Source organism: Astatotilapia calliptera, chromosome 1, assembly GCF_964374335.1.
Source record: "Astatotilapia calliptera chromosome 1, fAstCal68.1, whole genome shotgun sequence".
Taxonomy (NCBI): domain Eukaryota; kingdom Metazoa; phylum Chordata; class Actinopteri; order Cichliformes; family Cichlidae; genus Astatotilapia; species Astatotilapia calliptera.
In genome coordinates this window covers 5,072,974-5,092,658 of record NC_137422.1, presented here as the reverse complement: position 1 = coordinate 5,092,658, position 19,685 = coordinate 5,072,974, and the positions used below count along the sequence as shown (strand labels likewise).

The 19,685-nt window shown below is 44.1% G+C and overlaps 1 protein-coding gene across 1 annotated transcript; it reads left to right on the top strand.

Moving 5' to 3' along the window:
* Positions 1–2,062: 2,062 nt before the first annotated feature.
* On the top strand, positions 2,063–18,806 carry LOC113009376 (alpha-2Db adrenergic receptor-like). Its single transcript, XM_026147671.2, has 2 exons — positions 2,063–4,064; positions 17,538–18,806. Exons 1-2 carry the CDS (start codon positions 3,738–3,740, stop codon positions 18,681–18,683), a joined length of 1,473 nt encoding a protein of 490 aa, XP_026003456.1. The 5' UTR covers positions 2,063–3,737; the 3' UTR covers positions 18,684–18,806.
* The last annotated feature ends 879 nt before the right edge of the window (positions 18,807–19,685 follow it).

Genomic DNA, 19,685 nt, shown 5'->3' with positions numbered 1-19,685 from the left:
TTTCTGCAATTTTGCATGCATTTTTAAAAAAAAAATTTTGCACAGCGCATTGTATTCTGCATCCTGATTGGCTGTAGACCATTTTTAATCAATCTCCGTGCCGTGTCTCCTGTACAGTACAGAACGCCTTCAGTTTGTCAAATTCACATAAATCTTCGATCCTAGCAGCGTGACTCTGAAGTGCTGTACTGTGTGTTTGTAAGTTTTCTCCCCAACAAACACAACACTGTCGACCACCTGCAGGAGCCTTTGGTTTCATTCTATAATACTGGACTTATTTTTCTACGAAGGTTTGAACTTTGAGAGTTTAAACAAGAGAGAAAAGTGTGAAAATGTTCATGCCTGTCTGAGAAAAGTGTATAAAGTGTGTAGTGAGGGGTTTTACTTAAAACATCTTTAATAATTGTAAAATATAAAGTTAGCTACTTTGCGGATTTCACCTATTGCGGGTTATTTTTAGAACGTAACTCCCACAATAAACGAGGGACGACTGTATAAAAGATGGATTTGGCTTCTCAAACGTCTCCACCTTCAGCTGGTGCCCAATCCACACCTCACTGGACTCTTGCAGAGTTGTGGTCACGAGGTAGATGGTGCTTACCGTGCTGGTAATCCCCTAACCAGACGGTGGACACTGGAGGTGAAGGCAGCTGTTATATTGAGGAGGTTAACTATCGGCAGGTAAAAGCAGCAAAGCACATTGGACTGTGGCAGAGGAAAACGCACAGAACAAGAAGTTCAGTCACCTGGCAAACCATCAGATGACTCAGAAGGTTGAAGTGGCTTTCTGTTCACAGTGGATGAGATTTGCTCTGAGTTTCTCAAGGCTCTACAAGACTGCATTAAAGTCAGTGAGAAAGCCTCTGGATCCGTAGAACATTTGCCAGCGATTGGTCCACAGAATTTCCAGGTGGAGCCAGGGGGCAGAGGGCATCTGTTTTGATGGCATCAGGATCTTGTCTCTACTATTTGCAGATGATGTGATGTTTTTCTCTTCAATGAGTTTAGTCATCAAGCTTGGAGTGAGAAGAATTGTGGCTTTCTTGTGTGCAAGAAACAACAGTATGAGTGTTTCGGGGGAGTTTGACTTTTAATGAAGAAGCCACTATTGTATGAGCATCACTGTGTTTTTCCAAGTTGGATCCACACTAAGCTCTCGTGCTCTGGTGTGTATGGGAGGAAACCACAGCATGTCATGAATACTGTGGTTTGTTCTGAGGGATTTACTGTAAATTCAATATTTGTCTTCAGTAACTGAAAGGTGTGCTGTGTGTTAAATGGCTAAACTATGGTACAATCAGTATCACCTGCAACACACTGATTCAATGCAGGTTGTGGAAGCAGGAACACTACATCTAGTATCCTACAACAATTAGGAAAAGGACACTATCACATTATATATATACAAGTATGTTAGCATACATGGTGGAGTGATTCTGGGGGTTGTTTAGTCAGCTCTCAGTGCCTGATGTGAACAGAAACACTCCCTGTGTCTCAGATCCTGGGCTTGTTCTTTCCGTCCTCTGCCAGGGAGAGAATAGAAGTAGGCGATCACTGCCATTTGTCTGTTTGTTGGCCAAAATCTACCAAGCCAAATCTGATCAAACTTGGTAGGTAGGAGGAGCACGGGTAAATAAAGAAACCACTACATTTCTGTGTGGATCTGGACCACTTCAAAAAATAAAAAGCAAAATGGGGCTTTGGACTTGGGAGAGGATGAACACTCTTTGCTAGCTTGAAGAGCACATATGGAACAGCACCACCAACAATGCATTTGGTGGTGATGCGTTAATTTCCCTCCATGAAGATTCATTATTCTCAATGACCTAAAGCCCCACAGGTTGAATAAACGGCTCCAAACGTGGCTAATATGAACGCTCCCTCAGGAATCCCTGATGATGTTGATGCAGCGAGGCAGTAAGAGCAAGAAGACAGACTGTATGTATCCACTGTAAAGGTGCCCACGGGCCGTGGCACCACAGGATTACCTCCCTGCATGGATTCCTGTCACGCATGGCTGTGACAGTTCAGCCACCTCTGACGCTGGTGTGAAAGGCGTGCGAGTGTCACTGTGGTGAGTTGCATTCACATGCAGGAGAAGTGTAACCACAGTGCAGGCGGATTCTGGTCGATCTGCCTACATGTGAGCGCTCAGTGCCAGGCAGCTAAATTAAGAGCATCAGTGATTAAGTAAAAGGCTCCTTGCTCTGACTTCTCTCATCTCAGGATAAATGGAAACTGATGAGCACTCAGAACTTGTCACAACTCTTCTTTCTCTCTTTTCTCCGAGGCTCCTTTCCATTTCCTTCTCTACCTCCTCTCCTTTCTCTCCCCTCTTTTCTTTCTCTTCTGCCCACTTTCCACTCTCCCTTTCTCTCTTTGCTTCCTTCACACTCAGTTCCTTACTCCTCCCACTTCCTTCTCTCTTCTTTCTTGAGCCTGTCATAGTTTTCCTCATCTCTTCCTGTCTTCCAGTCTTCACTTGTCTGCTTTGCCCGGTTTTCCTCATCTTCCTGTCCGTTCTTTCCCCTCTGTTTTTTCCCTTTTCTCTGTCTTTATTTTTTCTTACATAACTACTCTTGTTCTTCTCGCCTCTCCTCCCCTCTTCTTCCTGCCATTCATCCTTCCTTTTTCCTCTTTCCTCCACAGGCCCCTGCAGTCTTTCCTTTTTCTACACCTTCTCATTTCTTTTCTGTTTCCTGTTTTGTCTGTTCATCTTTACCCTTCATTTCCCCTCTCCCCTTTCTTTTCTTTTTAACTATCCCTTATTTTCAGTTTCCTCCCAATTCCAGTTCCCCTCTTTCATCTCATCTTCATCTTCTTCTTCTTCTTGCTCTCTCTAGCTTCATTAGTTTCCTTTTCATTCCCCATTCCTATATCTCCCCGTGTTCCCCTTTTCCCTCCTCCCACACTCTCACACTTCATCCATCGTTTCTGTCTCACTCCTTTGCTCTTTCCTTGCCTCTTCTCCTTCAAACACCTCTTCCTCTCTCTCGCTCCTGTCCAAGTCTTTCTTCTTTTCATCTCTCTCTCCTCCTCCTCTCTTCTCTATTCCAGCAGCACCGACTTAGTGAGCAGCAGCGGCAGCAGCGGCAGCAGCACCGTCACTCAGCTCAGCAATAACTCGCATGAAAGTGAGGACCTGCTTTTTTTTCTTGACTCTTTTTTTATTTTTAAAGATTTAATCTTTTCTTTTGAGTATTTTTTTCCCTCCACTTTTCAGCTGCTGGTTGTTTTCCCAGTGCAGCAGAATGAGGGTACCATGCATCCCAAATAGGCTTTCTGTCCTCACTCCAACTAGAGCACGCAGCCATATGCTTGTCTTCGTTCCTTCAGCTCACTGGAGTTAAACAGGTCAGTCTGTAGCTTTTATATAAAATTTAAAAGTGGGGACTTTAGAAGACGGGATTTTCTTAATGAAATTTCTCATGCAAACCCTTCATGTAGTGGCAGAGTGTGTTTGGGCACGACCACTGATATCAAGCTGCATGTTTCAGAGGATAATAGTATGAAATATTCAGGATAGTTATCGTCCTGTGAGAATGACAGAAATCGATTTTTGTCAAGAGACAAATCATCTTTTTTTTTCTTTTTTTTGAAACTTTAATATTTGGAAGTTGGTGAAGATATTTGGGGGACATTTCTGTGTTTTTGCTGTTTTTTTTTTTTGTGACATAAAGACACATGCACTGGTCTTCAGTGAAAATGGAGATCACAACGTCAGTGGTTTAAGCAGGATGGAAGCATCGGAGGCGTTGACGCCTGTAACGGCCACCACGCCGGCCACGTTGATACCAAACTCTTCTCTGGAGAATGTCAGCCAGGCGTCCTCTGGCTCGTCCAGATCTCCTCCTCTACCTCCTCACTCGCAGGTGGCGTCGGTGTTTATCGTGCTGGTGGTCACGGTCATCATCCTGGGGACTGTGGTGGGGAACGTGCTGGTCGTGGTGGCGGTGTTCACCAGTCGAGCCCTGAGGGCACCTCAGAACCTTTTCCTGGTGTCTCTGGCTTCAGCGGACATACTGGTGGCAACTCTGGTCATCCCCTTCTCCCTAGCCAATGAGGTGAGGCGACTGTTTTGTAGTTCCAAGTTCACACAGTTTTCTATGTATTCGGTTCCTGTTCCTTGTCTGTTTACAAACAAGAATTAATAGCTGTATTAGCGCCGATCAGGTCAAATCTCTGAAAGTCCAATAATTTTAGATGTTGTTCAAACTTGGTCTGGAGGTTTCTCTCCATCTCGATTCTTCTCTTGTGAAAAAATACAGTGTTCACTGCACCAACGCAGGGGCTCACCACAGAGCTCCTGCAACGCTGAGTCTGCCGACAGATGAGTAGTCTCTGTGCAGCCCTTTCCTTTCATTTCTCAACATACTGCAGTCTACAATTATTTGATGGTTAAATGAGTTTCACTGGGAGTATCAAGGTTAAGAGAACATGATTTTCTTCATTTTCATTTGAGTATTTATGATTTCCATGATATAAAAAGCCTAAAAAAAAGCTATCCTATTTTTCTCTCTGTCCCCTGCTCATCCTTATTGTCACCCTCAGGGCACCCTCCATTCTCCCCTCTCTCTTCACTTTCATCATCCTCTCACTCTGTGCTCACTGGCTGCTATACAGAATGACCCTCTGCAAGTACCAAGCGTACGGGACTGATCCGAGCCCCGTGAGCTTGCAGCCTTGTGCTGTTTGGTGATGAGGTACATCAGAGGCCAAACCGCATTGATAATGCGTCCTAAGGCACGCCATAATAACAGTAAATCATGTCATCATGTTGATAAATGTTAAGTCCAAACTCAAAATTAAAATTCAAATTTTATTTGTCATGTACACAGTCATACACAGTACGATATGTAGTGAAATGCTTGGACAACTGCTCGTGACCTAAAGAAAACAAAAAAGGAAAAGGCTATGAATAAGATAGGAAATAAATATAAAAATTAAAAAGGGTAAATTTAACTAGGAAGGAATAAAATATAAATTAAGGTTAAAAATGAAATAACTGTATAACACAAATTAGAATGAAGGGTAAATTTAACTGGGAAGAATAAGATAAAATATATAAATTAAAGTTGAAAATAAAATAACTGTACAACAAAATACACAATATAGAACTATATAAGAATGTATGAAGAAATATAAATATAAATAAATATATACACAATAACAGCAGCTGTACAAGTATTAACTGGAAATGAAGAATATAGTGACCAGTGTTGTGCAAAAACAATGTCCAGAAAGTCCAGTGTGTGTGTAAGAACTGTATGTGTGGGTCAGGACTGTGTGGTGGTGTGATTGAGAGACCGTATCGCCTGCGGGAAGAAGCTCCTCCTTAGTCTCTCTGTGTTGGTCTTCAGGGAGCGGAATCGCTTTCCTGACCTCAGCAGAGAGAACAGTCTGTTGTTGGGATGGCTGAGGTCCTTCACGATCTTCCTGGCCTTGGTCCGGCACCGCCTGCTGTAGATTGAGTGCAGGTCAGGGAGCTCGGAGCGGATGGTGCGCTCAGCTGATCGCACAACCCTCTGTAGAGCTCGTCTGTCCTGCATGGTGCTGTTCCCGAACCAGGTTAAGATGTTTCCCGTCAGGATGCTCTCTATGGTGCACGAGTAAAAGTTCCTGAGCACCTTGGAGGGCAGTTGGAAGTCTCTCCAGCGTCTGAGGTGGTAGAGATGCTGTCGGGCCTTTTTCACCACGGTGTTGATGTGACAGGACCATGACAGGTCCTGCGTGATGTGAACTCCGAGGTATTTGAAGCTGTCCACTCTCTCCACTGGGCACTCGTTGATGACAGGGGTCTGGTAGTTCCTCTCCTGCTTAGTGCTGAAGTCCACTATCAGCTCCTTTGTCTTACTGACGTTTAGAAGGAGGTTGTTCCTCTGGCACCAGTTCTCCAGATTCCTAATCTCCTTCAGGTAGGCCGTCTCGTTGTTATCAGAGATCAGGCCCACCACGACGGTGTCGTCAGCAAACTTGATGATGGTGGTGGAGCTGGTAGTGGCCACACAGTCATATGTGTACAAAGAGTACAGCAGGGGGCTCAGAACACACCCCTGGGGGGCTCCAGTGCTGAGAGTGGTGGAGGCTGAGACATGTCCGCCCATCCTTACTGCCTGTGGTCTGCCAGTTAGGAAGTTGGAGATCCACTGACACATAGATGAGCTGAGTCCCAGATGCTCCAGCTTGGTGGTGAGTGTGGAGGGAATTATGGTGTTAAATGCAGAGCTGTAGTCTATGAAGAGCATTTTAACATAATTCCCCCTTCTAGTGTCCAAGTGAGTGAGTGATGTGTGGAGGAGATGAGAGATGGCATCGTCTGTGGAACGATTTGGACGGTAAGCGAACTGTAGTGGGTCCAGTGTGTCTGGTAGTGAAGAAATGATGAAGTCTCTGACCAGGCGTTCAAAGCACTTCATCACTACTGAGGTGAGGGCTACAGGGCGATAGTCATTGAGAGAAGCAGGGTGGGGTTTCTTCGGGACAGGAACAATGATGGACTCTTTGAAGCATGTGGGGATCACCGACTGAGATAAAGAGATGTTGAATATCTCAGTGAACACAGGAGCTAGCTGGTATGCGCAGTCTCTGAGGATACAACCTGAGATGCCGTCTGGTCCTGCTGCTTTCCTGGTGTTCACTCTCTTGAAGGCTCTCCTTACTTCATGCTCGGAGATGACGAGCACGTTTCCATTAGCGCTGCTAGCACTAGCATTGTTGGAGTTCTTAGCTGCAGCCTCGAAGCGAGCAAAGAAAGTGTTCAGCTCGTCTGCCAGAGTCACGGCCGCGTTCGTCATACCGGTTGTTGGTGCTTTATAGTCCGTTATTGTCCTTAGTCCCCGCCACAGGCTCCTAGAGTCACTCTGTTGGAGTTGTGACTCTAGTTTCCTCCCATAGCGCTGCTTCGCCTCTTTCACCGCCCTCCGCACGTTATATGACGCGGCTTTGTACGGGTCCATGTCCCCCGTCGTGAGTCCCGTGTTGTAGGCAGCGGAGCGGGATCTCAGAGCGTCGCTTCCCTTTGTTCTCCCTCAAGATCTCACTCGGCCAGCTCGGATCCGGAGTTAAAAACTTCGAATTGTGAGTACATTGTATACCAATAGAAACAAGAGTGTCACTGTCATACCTAATGTACCCAATAGTGATGATTTTGCCGATTTAGAAACGCTGAAAACTAACTTAAAAAACAAAGACAAAGAAAAAGTGGTCGGAGCAGTCGTGACGGTGTTCCAGATCTACTGGCGTTTAGATCAACTGGCGTTGGTCGAACAGATGTGTGGCAGTCTTGCGTTTCAGTAGTTCCTACCGACAAACCAGCAAAAAAACGCCAAATGTGTCATCTGTGACACTTGTGAGGTTGTCTCAAACACACTCTGTCAGTCTTGATGCTGTTGAACAACAAAATGTTTAAAAATGTGGCGAGTTTACCTGGTGATATCCTCATGCACGACGCGATCGCAAAAACAGCAAACAAGTAACACCACGCCGTTGTTGTTCACAGGACAGCAAGAGTAAACGATCGGGAGACTCTTGTCGTCGTTATCGTTCCCCTCGCACGGTTTATTTCTCCGAATTCAGCGTTTTTGCTTCACAACTAAAGCGAGCAGTTTACTTTGTGCACTAACATGGAGTCGAGTCAACCAGCGCCACCTCTGGCCAAGTGCCACAGCCTACAGCCAGATCAACCTGTGACACATCTGCACCACGTTTGAATCAGTGTCATGCACATTTGTACCTTTCAATTGTCTCTGTTTGTGCGTCATGCAAATAAACCTTTGAAAAGAATGAAATGATATCATATATTCCTTATTGGCCTACATTTGTTCAAAATCCCAAATTATATACACAAAGTCATAGAAATCACCACTCCAATTGGTCATCATGATTTTGATATTCTCTTTTTCCATAACAATGAAATACACCTTGGACAAATATGACACATCAATATTTCATTAGTGTTGTCACGTCACATCCTGTAAGCATCGTTTGTCTGTGTCTTTTCCCTGGAAATTAATATTTCCAGCCAATATAGGCAATCCATCAACATGGCTGGAGTTATATACAGTCTGTATAAGTGTGGTTAATCTAATGAACATTTGTAAGGAGATGGCAGTTACTTTGAATTCACAGCAGTTACACAGTGATTAGTAATAAACAGAGCCAGTGAGAGTGAGTGGATTTAAGAAAGTCAGTGACTCAGGTGTGTCGCTTGGTTTGTCATCTGTTTGTGAGACTGGAGGAGACGTAGAAATCCTTTGTTTTAAATCTTAGTTAGGAAGATTCCTGTTTGAAAACAAGCACTTTCTGTGAGGAATGCAAGAAGTACATCTGCAGAAAGCACATTTTGTCCATCATGTGGACAAAATTGAAAATGTTGAGCATTGAAAAACTGAGAACGTTGGGCAAGTTCAAAAGAAATGTGTTTGTAAGAACGAAAAACCAAATTGTTCCTAAAATAGTTATGGAAAGTCTAACTGTTGTATGTCTGTGTTCTACATGTTTATCTAATGGAAAATAAAGTTGCTATTGTTTTATTGCAGTTTTTGGATAATTCTGAGTGGATTTACACAGTACGGGTCAAAATGACCCGCAACAAAATCAATGTCAATTGTTTGTTCTTCAACATAATACAAGGGTTAATTTCCAAAACTTGCTTATGATCTTCAATTTGTAGCAGATCCACTATCACACAGCAGCTGGAGCAGTCTCCAATGGAGGTCAGTCCACTACTACCACAGCCTACTACTAGATTAACTTGTGACACATCTGCACCTGCTGCTATGATCACATTGAGTAGAGGCTGAGTGGCTGCACTTACCCCTGGTACATCCAAATCTGCCCACAAACATGTTGACAGATGCAATGGCAGCAATGTGGATTGTCAACACTAAAAACAATCAGTAAGCAAAGACAACAGGGATCACTTTTTTCTGTTTATTTAGCACCCACAACATTTGTCCACAACACTGTGTGGTACCACTTTCCACAGAAGGTGCATTCAATCTGCAAGATTGAATGAGATTGTCAGAGTCATTGTCTGACTGTTTATTACTAATCACCTGCAGTACATTCACAGTAACTGCCATCTCCTTACAAATGTTTATTAGATTAACCACACTTATACAGACTGTATATAACAACCAACTCTGAAATGTTCGTTTGCAGAGGGAAGACACAGGCAGACTATGCTAACGACATGTGATGTTACAACACTAATGAAATATTGATGTGTCATATTTGTCCAAGGTGTATTTCATTGTTATGGAAAAAGAGAATATCAAAATCATGATGACCAATTGGAGTGGTGATTTCTATGACTTTGTGTATATAATTTGGGATTTTGAACAAATGTAGGCCAATAAGGAATATATGATATCATTTCATTCTTTTCAAAGGTTTATTTGCATGACGCACAAACAGAGACAATTGAAAGGTACAAATGTGCATGACACTGATTCAAACGTGGTGCAGATGTGTCACAGGTTGATCTGGCTGTAGGCTGTGGCACTTGGCCAGAGGTGGCGCTGGTTGACTCGACTCCATGTTAGTGCACAAAGTAAACTGCTCGCTTTAGTTGTGAAGCAAAAACGCTGAATTCGGAGAAATAAACCGTGCGAGGGGAACGATAACGACGACAAGAGTCTCCCGATCGTTTACTCTTGCTGTCCTGTGAACAACAACGGCGTGGTGTTACTTGTTTGCTGTTTTTGCGATCGCGTCGTGCATGAGGATATCACCAGGTAAACTCGCCACATTTTTAAACATTTTGTTGTTCAACAGCATCAAGACTGACGGAGTGTGTTTGAGACAACCTCACAAGTGTCACAGATGACACATTTGGCGTTTTTTTGCTGGTTTGTCGGTAGGAACTACTGAAACGCAAGACTGCCACACATCTGTTCGACCAACGCCAGTTGATCTAAACGCCAGTAGATCTGGAACAACGGCAGCCGACCTCACCAGCGCCATTCTTGTTTATAAAACAATATTTACAGTATGTTAAAATATGTTGGCCTGATTTAGGCGTATGACAGGTGCAATCATACGACATAGAACAGCTAATAAGGACACTGGTCTTGCAGGAGTTATTTAGTAATACATAATAACTCCCGATGGCATTCATTAGAGTACACAAAAGCTCACTTCCCTCAGAGCGGGTCACCATATAATACAGCTTAGTGCTTCTTGCGTTGCTACGTTTTCAGCTGAAGCCGCGATCAATACAAATGACTGCTTGGAGTAAGGTGTAGCTGCCAGTACAGCCCAGTACCAGTCAGACTGTGCTGTGGACTCAACTATTCTGCATCATTTGTAAGCCTCCACTATTTTTTTTTTAAATTAAAGTCCAGTCACCCAATAAATTTATTTAGGCAATTTATTTTTTTGGAATTAAAAAAAGCTTTTTGTCATGGTCCAAGAAAACCCAGCATTTTGCTTCTCTTACTCTGAAGGTACTTCGTCTCATGTGTTGTGTTTAGCTTTGCGTCTTCTGTCTCCAGCTGAGTTCCCCATGTGTTTCCTGTTCCCTTGTTGTTCCCTGTCTAAGCTCTTTGTTTCCTTCTGTCCGGCGTTGCGATCTCCCTCATGGTTGTGTGAGTCTCTGTGTGTTCAGTTCATTAGATTTTCCAGTTTAGTTTTGTACAGTTTATTCCTGTGTTTGAGTCTCGCCTATGAGTCTGCCTTTGGGTCCTTTCCTGCCTGCAGCACACAGCCGATCATGACACTTTTCATCCCAGCATTTCAACGTGCCCTCCTACCATTGTGACAAAGTCTGTCCCATTTTCCGCTCCATTACCGCGAGATTGCATCAAATAGGAATCTCATACCCAAGTAGCTCATCTGTTTGAAATGACCCTCAAAGTCTGTGATGTTCAAGAAACCTGATTGGGATCATTTGCATATCCTGCTGTAAGCAGCCATCAGAAGATGTGTACACTGTGGCTGTAAAGAGATAGACATGGTCAGCAACAATATTCAGGTGGGCTGTGGTATTTAAATGACGCACAGCTGGTAAAGAGCCAAAGTGTGCCAAGAAAATATCTCCCATCACCGCCATAAGTACCTCGAACCACTTATTCAAGGCAGGATGGATCTATGCTTTCATGTCGTTTCAGCAGAAATCCAGACTCATGAGATCAGGCAACATTTGTCCAACCTTTTATTGTTCACTTCGGTGAGCCTTTGCAAACTGCTCTTAGCTGACAGGATTAGCACTTGGTGTGGTCTTCTGCTGCTGTGGCCCAAGCCCAGTGTATGATGCATTCATAGATGCTCTTCTGCACACTTTGGTTGTAATGAGTCGTTGTTTGAGTTACTGTTCCCCTCCTCTGAGCTGTCTCCTCTGGGAAAGACAAAGTTTTTTTTTTTCTAGAGAACTGCCACTAACTGGATGTTTTGTCTTTTTCCTGCCATTCTTTGTGAACTCTATAGATGCTTGTGTGGAAAAATTCCAGTAGATCAACAGTTTCTGAAATACTCAGTTTTCTTTTCTTTCCTTTCTCTCCCGTTCTGATGCTTGGTTGGACCTTCAGTGCAGTGCAATGATATGCACTACACTGAATAATTTACTGTAACACAAACACATATTTATTCATATTCAGTGCTGATGTACACAGTAACATATTTTTTAGAAATGTGCATTACTAATTTTGAATCACTTCGCCTCTGTCAGTGCACCCCAGGGCGGCTGTGGCTACAATGTAGCTTGCCATCACCAGTGTGTGAATGTGTGTGTGAATGGGTGGATGACTGGTTGTGTAAAGTGCTTTGGGGTCCTTAGGGACTAGAAAAGCGCTATACACATACAGGCCATTTACCATTTACCATTCACTTAAAGCTGGATTACCTCACAGGGGTGTCTAAGGAGCTTGGAAAGAAAAGTGTCTGGACTTCTTTAAGTTGCTTGAAGACGTTTCACCTATCATCCGAGAAGCTTCTTCAGTTCTAGGGTCAAAAGGTGGAGAGTCCCAGAGTTAAACCCTGTAGGACTGTCCCCCCCAAGAGGGCCAAAGGACCCCCTAATGATCCTCTACCTAATCACACGATCCATGGTGTGAAAGCGGGTGTGGGTCACAATCAGCCAAGGTTTCAGGTGAACCCGCTGTGAAACTTAGCCCCAACCTATCATGTTGTTTTCTGAGGTCAATCTGGGACTCTCCAGCATTTGACCTGAAGAAGCTTCTCGGATGAGAGGTGAAACGTCTTCAAGCAACTTAAAGAACTCCAGACGCTTTTCTTTCCAAGCTCCTTAGACTACGATGACCTGGATGACTGAGAACCTTCACAGACTCACGAGGGTGTCCACCTTCACACCTCAAAGAAAAAAGCTGTAACAACTGGGAATCCTCCACTGAGTCTTCTAAATTAAGTCATGTGAAATGTTCACACCAGTGTGTGAATGGGTGGATGACTGAATGTAGTGTAAAGCACTTTGGGGTCCTTAGGGACTAAGTAAAGCGCTTTACAAATACAGGCCATTTACCATATTTACCATTCACTTGGATAAATGACAAATAGAAAAAGGGCAGCTTGTGGTTTTTTTAATCACTGCGATTAAAACGCCAACAAAAGAAAGCAGTGTAGTGGAAGATATAGTGAAGCCTTTAGTTTACTTATAAAGACTGATCCAAGGACTGTGAATCACATGGTGCAGACCTTTTTACATATTTTCTATTAGCAGGCTTTTAGGCTTTCAGTGACACTGGGGAAACACTGGTAGGAGACCACAGCATGACCAGTAATGCAACTGTGTGAAAATGAACTGGTTGCTTTTGAAATGAATGCTTCGAAGTTGGAGACCAGGTCTACAGCTGCTGTTCAAAGTGACTTTAGTACCTCAAAATTGCAATGCAATAACAATAAGTACTTTATTCATCTTTTCATGGCTAAAGATGAAAATAAATACTTAAGAAAAAAATCCTGATTGAGGTTGTCATAATTCATGCATGACAGGGTTAAAGGAACCCTCCAGCATTGGGCCAAAAACATGCACTGCATGCACATAAAGACTGCATCACAATGAAGCCGGGGGTAAATATGTGGGGTGGGAGCTTCTGGTGCTGAATTTTTGAATTAGTATCCAGGTGTGGATCAAGAGAAGCATTTCCATCCACTTGTTTTTAAAAATGCATTTCCGATTTGACCTTGCAATACCCAGAAGGAAAACAGACATTTTCAAAACATTTGAAGCATGCAGAAGAAACAAATACATGATATATAATGCACAAAACATACATGAATGTATGTAATGTTCACAGCAGCTTCTGCTCTGCTGCTGAGACACAAGAAACGTTGAAGACATTTCTCCATTTTTTACTCTTTGATTAAAGCACATTGAATCAAATCATATCCTTCCCTCATCTCCTTGTAATAATTGCAGCCTGCGGAAGTGTGAGCCCCATCAGCTGTTTATGGCAACAAATTTACTTCATCCATCCATTCAGTTTCTACTTCTTAACGGGGTCTGCATGTTGAGGGCAGCAGCAAAGATGCCCTGACACCCCCTCCAGCTCTTCTGGGGAGATACTAAGGCCCAGCTCAGAGTCCGTCTCTTCAGCGTGTCCTGGATCTGTCCTGGGGTCTCCTTCTAAAACACGTCACAACAGGAACACCCATGAGGCATCCCAGTAGGATGCCCGAAGCACCTCGTGGCTTTGACTGATCTCCTCGTCTTATCTCTAAGGCTGAGCCCCGACACAAGAAGCTCAATCTCTGTGATTGGATTCTTTCAGGTGCATTCACCTAAGCACACAGCTTTCTTGTCACCACAAAAGACCGACACATAAATTCACTCATGCTCATACATTTGCATAAAGGTCATGGATGGAATTATTTCCTAGATTTTCTCGAACACCGATGGGGATTGAGCGCAGTGTGTGAAATTAAAGCTGGGATTGAGCAGTCTGAATGTTGACGCTCTGAGGTCAGGGACAACTCTAACCCTAACCCCAGGAAATCAGCAGGCTTTGTGTTTATTGAAAGGCAAAGTCTTGGCAGACCTGGAACAAAGACATGATCGCTTTGCTGACACGCAGCAAAAGCTAATCACATATTTACCAAAACATCAATTTTGTTGTTTTTTTTTTAAAGTGTAGTGTTCGGTTAGAGCGAGGGTCAGGATCACCGCCTTCAGTACGCTGATGTAGACCTCAGAGGGTTATCGATTCCTCCTGTGACTGAGGAAGTAGAGCAGGTCATCTACTACACCAAAGGTCAATTATTGGAGCTGAGCCTCATCCAATCCTTAATGGGCAAGGTAATGTACCAAACCCCCGATGCATCTCTCAGATTGTGAGTGTGCATGTGTGTGTGAGGGTTAGTTAGAAAGGTCTTAAAGGGATCGAATGATGCATCGTGGGTATGGGAGCATGTGGCTTGTTGTGAAAACCCCTGAGTTTGCAGGAAAAACCTGTATAAGTAATACCAGTGAGTACTGAAACATGTGCTGGGTGCAAACACACAGAGGTGCCTGTTGGTGTAACTTCAGGTACATTTTTAATATCATTATTTTTGGTGGTGGACGTGTGGATTTTTTTTATTCACGTTAGAGAGAATGCTCTTTTTGCAGAATCTCATAAACCCATGTTATTTACAACAGAACATAGAAACCATCAAATGGTTCAATTGAGAAAATGAAGCATTTTGAGTCATTTTGTTTTTGATGGTAATAACACAAAACAGCTAAAGATGCTCACACGGAGCCATGGTTACCACAGTCTAACATCTCCCATCTTTGAAACATCGGTCAGTAAATGTTTGGGAACTAAAGGGACAGTTGCTGCAGGAAGACGAGTGTTGACCCATTCTTGTTGGATAGAGGATCCTAATAAAATAAGATGTCCGTCTCACAGGAAGTAACAAAGGTCAAACCGACCATTAGGGCTAATTTACCGCTACAGAGTAGCCGACGATCTGGCGAAGAGTGAAGGTCTGAGCTGCTCCTTAAGTACTGCCGATGACCTGCAGGTGAGGAGAGGCAGGCGAGGTAGACAGGAAGTAGAAAAAACACACCTTACACACCTACGGACAGCCTGGACCATGATATTATCACTGAGTAACTGAGCGGGGAAGCCCAGTCATGGCTGATATGGAGAAGCGTTCATGTTTTACTTGGAAGTGTTTATTGTCCTTTGAGCTGGAAACATGAAATGAATTTGAACGTCTTACTGAGTAATGAAGAGACGCTCTCTAGCATTCTGCATGAAAACGTGTGAGAAGTAGACTGTCAACATCTTGGCTTGTTAAAAAACGTGACAGATAATTCTGAACAATTTAATTAATTGTTTCCCCTCGCTCAAGTTCGGAGGCACCTGTTTGATGTGTAGCTGCTGAATCCACTCTGATGTTCTCCTCTGCTCTCAGCAATAACTACCTGGTGCTTTGTTCCTGCTTTTCTTTAGCTATTATTCCTTGAAATGATCCTGCAGCTGTATTGTGTTAGACATGGCTTCATATCTGTAGTACTTTCTGTTCCTTCCTGCTCAGGTCTTTGTATTCACTCTCACACCACCGTCATCCTGGTACTTTGAGCCGTCTTTAGTCTCCTACTTAACTGGTTACATTGTAACTAGTTCTTACCTAGTCTCGTCTGCTACTTCTTTCTTCAGCTGAAGGATGGGTGGAGTTATGAGGGGAGTTATTGGGGGTGTCCAAATTCATGGGCTGCATCCAGGTCGATTACATCACAGCGACGCGATGAAGGCGGTCCAAATTTGCGTCCTCCTTTTCCCCAGATTTGAAGGATGGGTCGGGTGTATCCCTCGTGGGATTCATAGCGTGGCTCAGACGGCCAATTCCAGTTTCCAACAATGGCGGCAGCTACTTAGTTTTAATATTACTCTTATTACTCTTTCTGGGTCACAAAATAAACTTTTAAGATATTTTCAAGTGAAAATGTTGCTGTGTAAACTTCAAATCACATATTTGTAAAAGTGCTCAGACGTTTTTGGAGACGTCTGTTACCCACCAGCTCAATAGCTTGCCGGGGGTTCAAGGCTCGCTAGAGCCGGCGAGAACGGCGAAGTCCCGGCAAATCGTTTTCAGACCCCTGCGGTCTTTCACTACTCAGGTTAAACATGATACATAAGTCACTTAGATAACTTAAAAATGTTATTGGCTAGACCGTCCAATTTCACAGCCACTCACTTCTGGCCTACCTGGCCTTCGGAGGACCCGGCCCACGTAGACTGCGAAGGCCGGGTCCTCAGGAAGATGCAGCCTCTGAATTTGGACACGGCTATTGTACCAGGTACTCTGACAAGGAAAAGAGATGAGACTGGAGAGAACACAAAGAAACTGCACTAATATGTAGACTTACCAGTTAACTACCAAGCCCTTATTTTAACCGTCTAGCATGGCTTATGTTCCCTGCTGATGGATGGTCATGGTTACAGTGGTCTTTGATGTTGTTGTCTTGGACTGCAGTTGGTGGAGATGAGAAGGGGGCCATTCTAACCATCAACCACACGGTGCTTCGCTAGGCACTCGGAGGCTAATGAACAGAACAAGGAGTACAGGCTCCAGCTGCAGTCCAACATGTTGGAGTCTTTCAATGTGACGGGAGACTCACTGGAGAGACAGACGATTGTACTAATCTATTAATTATTAGAAGTTAGGCAATTTACAGAAAAGGCATTTCATAAAATGAGATGTTTGCAACACTTTTAAAGTGCGCTTGTGTCTTGTGTATAAATGGAATCTGTGAGAAATGTTGAGCTTACACCTCAGTCTACGGCTGAGTGCTTATCTTCATAACTGTTTATCTGTTCTTGAAGCCAGCTTCACCCCGCCGCCTGAAATTCAAGAAGTACGATGTTCAAAGAAAAACGATGGAATATTCCATGGTGATCCTTCCATATAAAGATTTACAGTTTAACAACAATAGTGTTGAAATGAAACTACTGATTTGTGCTCCTGGACTTTTGTGGCTTTCCCTCCCATTTATCTCGCTGTCTGTCTTTCTGTTTACTGCACTTAAAGATCCTGCTGTATTCTGTTATTTCAGTCTGCCACAGCTATGATCAGCAGCTTGAAAAGTAAGAAGAACTGTTGGCCCAGTTTTAGGAATTGCTGTTTATGATTGTGTGCTGTGCAAATAAAAACAGTCAATTTATTTTAACCCTCATCTAACATGCAGGCTCATTTCACACCTCTAAATCGATAAACTAGGAGTGCAACAGGGTAACATGTGCTACTTTTTGTTTTTACCAAGCAGGTCATAAAAAACTGAAGTACATGAGGGCAGATGAAAAGGGACATTGGAAAAGGACAGACTTGGTGCTAGCAGAAGCTGGGGGGGGGGTTGATGAATATTTCTGGGAAAAGATTACTGTTTTGAACTGGCTGGAGGAAGACCAGAGCAGCAGCTGCCGTAAGAGCCTCCAGAGTAAAAAAGCAGCAGCCAGTGTGGCAGTTATGAGGTTTTGACAGAATATTTATACTGCAGTGAAATATTCGATTAAGCGATTCCCTGCTGACAGATGCTGATTGAGGAATAAGCACTTTTCTTCGTACACGTCTTAATCACTTTGTCCTCCTTCCAGGTCATGGGCTACTGGTACTTTGGTTCCACCTGGTGCTCCTTCTACCTGGCTCTGGACGTCCTCTTTTGCACTTCCTCCATTGTCCACCTGTGTGCCATCAGCCTTGACCGATACTGGTCCGTCACCAAAGCGGTGAGCTACAACCGCAAACGTACTCCCCGGCGGATCAAAACGATGATCAGCATCGTGTGGCTCATATCTATTGTCATCTCGTCCCCACCGCTGCTAATGACCCACAAAGAGGATCTGGGGACGTACGGGGAGAATAACACGCACACACAGGAGTGTCTCCTCAACAACCAGACATGGTACATCCTCTCCTCCTGCCTGGTGTCCTTCTTCGCCCCGGGAGTCATCATGATACTCGTTTACTGTAAGATATACCGCGTTGCTAAGCAGCGGGCCTCCACCGTGTTCGTGGCGAAGAACGTGATGGAGCGGCAGCCGTCGCAGTCCGAGACGTGTTTCGTGGGCACGTCCAGGGTTTGCCAAAGGAAGGGCTGTCCTCAGTATGAGCTGGACAGCCCGCGGCCCCCCGCCCGACACAGTTCTTCCAACATCGACAGCAACAGCAGCACTCACAGGAGAGGAGAGCTGGATGAGATCGACTTAGAGGAACGGAGCTGCCAAGGTGAAATAAAAACATCCTTGTCCTTTTCCTCATCGCTCCGCTTCCCCAGGAGAGGCGGTGGGAGGATGAAAACAGATGAGGGAAAGGACGCGGAGGGAGCAGCAAACAGTTTGAAACCCCCTCCTTCTGTGCCCCCTCCTTCCTGTGCCTCCATATCGTGGGCATCATCGGACCACGGCTCCAACCATTTCCTTCTCCCGTCTCCGGTGCCCGTCCGCAGCAGACACGCGTCTCTATCCAAAAACAAAGTGGCTCAAATGAGGGAGAAGCGCTTCACATTTGTCCTGGCAGTGGTGATGGGCGTATTTGTCCTCTGCTGGTTCCCGTTTTTCTTCACTTACAGCCTCCACGCTGTCTGCAGGGAGAACTGCATCATCCCTGATACTCTCTTCAACCTCTTCTTCTGGATCGGGTACTGCAACAGCTGCCTGAACCCCATCATCTACACCATTTTTAACAGAGACTTCAGAAGGGCCTTCAAGAAGATTTTATTCCAGACTCATAAACGAACCTAAGATGTCTGAGCGTGTGTGTGTGAGCGCACACACTGACACGCATTAAAACGCAATTGTGGACACGCAGTTTTAACCCTGTTTTCCACTGTGCTGTCATATCGACATTAAAGGGCTTGTCATACAGCCGGAGCATTGATTCATTATTCAACCACTCACTAATTTATTAAATCATCACTTTCTATTCTTGTGTAAACCCACAGAGGAAGATGATTAAAGGCAGGTGTTTCTGCCTCCTTGATGCAATAACAGTTCAACATCACAACCTGGATTGTGCCTGAACTTGAATGTTAATTAGAGGAAAACGTCCACGGGGCAGCGAACAACGTCCCCGTGGTTCTTCCATGTCTGTAGCAAGCAGGCAGACTGCCTCTGCAATCCTGTTATTGACCGAAAAAAGGCTTTAAGGAATGTGAGGGGTAGAACAAACCACTGCGCTTTGAATAACACACTGTGCCTGAGAGTAATTAAACACCACTGGCACAAAGTTTAAACTTTAACTTTAGGTGGAGACAGAAAAAGCTGTAAGAAATGTGCCAGTTTTTCATGCAGCGACAGTGTTCTGTTGACACTATACAGCTTGGGGGCAAAGGCATTAAAATGCATGCACAGCTACAGTAGCAGGCGGCTGAACAGAAAGAGAGAGAAAGAAAAGGCAGAGCTTAACTACACCCAAGACTCTAACCACTAAAAATAATCAATCTCAGGCTCATTCAGCATTGGATAATTATCCTCTGACGTTTAAGATTGAAGCTCAGGACTGCTGGTGATGTAACTCAGCTTTTACCTTTCTACTGTATTTGGTAAGGAGCTCGAAGGGGCCGACATGAAGCTAAGCTGCAGATAACTGGACAGACAGTGCGGTTAATCAGGCGCTACCACAGTTTGTGCAAAAAAAACCCCCCCGTCATAAATGACTTTTCAGTTAAGATAAAACAGATTATAATAAAGTCTGATATATCTTTTCAAGCATGAAGCACAGAGACAGGTATTGGTAGTGCAACT